This window comes from Arabidopsis lyrata (genome assembly GCF_000004255.2).
Source record: "Arabidopsis lyrata subsp. lyrata unplaced genomic scaffold ARALYscaffold_39, whole genome shotgun sequence".
NCBI classification, from domain to species: Eukaryota; Viridiplantae; Streptophyta; class Magnoliopsida; order Brassicales; family Brassicaceae; genus Arabidopsis; species Arabidopsis lyrata.
This window is the reverse complement of record NW_003302519.1, coordinates 1-1,112: the sequence shown is the minus strand read 5'-3', so window position 1 is coordinate 1,112 and position 1,112 is coordinate 1. Positions and strand designations below refer to the sequence as shown.

The 1,112-nt window shown below is 44.2% G+C and overlaps 1 protein-coding gene across 1 annotated transcript in view; it reads right to left on the bottom strand.

Annotated features, from left to right (window-relative positions):
* The window catches only part of LOC9299136 (zinc finger CCCH domain-containing protein 32), a 2,546-nt gene extending 1,440 nt beyond the window's left edge, over positions 1 to 1,106 (bottom strand). Inside the window, exons 1-5 of the mRNA XM_021019178.1 lie at positions 1,089 to 1,106; positions 875 to 994; positions 502 to 792; positions 115 to 423; positions 7 to 30 (exon numbers count right to left, since the gene is read on the bottom strand). Coding sequence (XP_020874837.1) covers positions 7 to 30; positions 115 to 423; positions 502 to 792; positions 875 to 919 — 669 coding nt within the window. The 5' untranslated portion in view covers positions 920 to 994; positions 1,089 to 1,106. The remainder of the gene's footprint in view (positions 1 to 6; positions 31 to 114; positions 424 to 501; positions 793 to 874; positions 995 to 1,088) is intronic.
* Positions 1,107 to 1,112: the final 6 nt, after the last annotated feature.

Here is a 1,112-nt window from a genome sequence, read left to right as displayed (position 1 = left end):
TTGTACGTAGAAAGTGCAGCGTTGCACACCCTGTTTTCAACCCAAGATAAACAACGGATTTAGAGAGAATTGTTACTATGATCAACAACCTTCATTATTTTAGAGAGAGCATACCGGGCGTAGAGGAAGACCAATGGGGCTGAGGATGCAATTAGCTCTTGGTGGAACCCGATCTCGAGGATGATGAAACTTACAAGATGTTCCAAACTTACAATCTCCTGTTTTCAAATAGTATTGGCACTCTGGTTCACCAGGTCTCTCTGGAAAGGCCTGTTCTTTCTGTATAACACCTGTAGGAGAGGACAGAGATGGATAAACCCCGGGAAGCGAAGGAGTGGTGGAAGAGAGCTGTGTAACTCCATATAAAGAAGTTGCCCCAACAGCGTGCTGCGCACCAGGAGATAGAGCAGGGCTCACAGGTGCCTGAAGCAAAAGTGAGTCAGAAAGAGACTGTGGTGAATAATAAATGTATTGATGATACAACAATCAAAAAAAGGTTACCGAATAAGGACTCCAGCCTGGAATAGGAACGACCCCGGGGGTTAATAGCATTGGACCATAGGCGCCTTGCATATAAGAACCGGGAAGAAGAGTTCTTGCAACTCTCAAGCTAGAAGATGGACCTCCATACTGGTCAGGCATAAGTGACTGCACCGATGGATAAAACTGAGGTGCAGATGCTGGTGGTGGTGGTGGGACAGTTGTACCAGCAGGCTGAGGATGATGAAATTTACAGGTTATACCAAATTTGCATTGCCCCGTTTTCAAATAGTAGGAGCATTCGTTATCACCCTACAAAGAGTTTTTAAAAGATGATGCAAACTCGACACTAGCCTTGATTTGACATGTAGAAAAGAGTGGAAACAAAGCTTACCTCTCGTACTGGGTATCCATATATATTTAGTGGAACGTGGGTCATGGATCCACCAGCATTCTTTGGATGGTGGAATTTGCATGACGCCCCAAATTTACAGGTTCCAGTTTTCAAGTAAAACTAGGAACATAACCGGAATGTAGGATCAATAATATCACTAAAAACCTTGTATCATCACTTGGATCATAAAAAAAGACTGGTCGGGGATACCTACCTGGCATGGGGGTTCACCTAAACG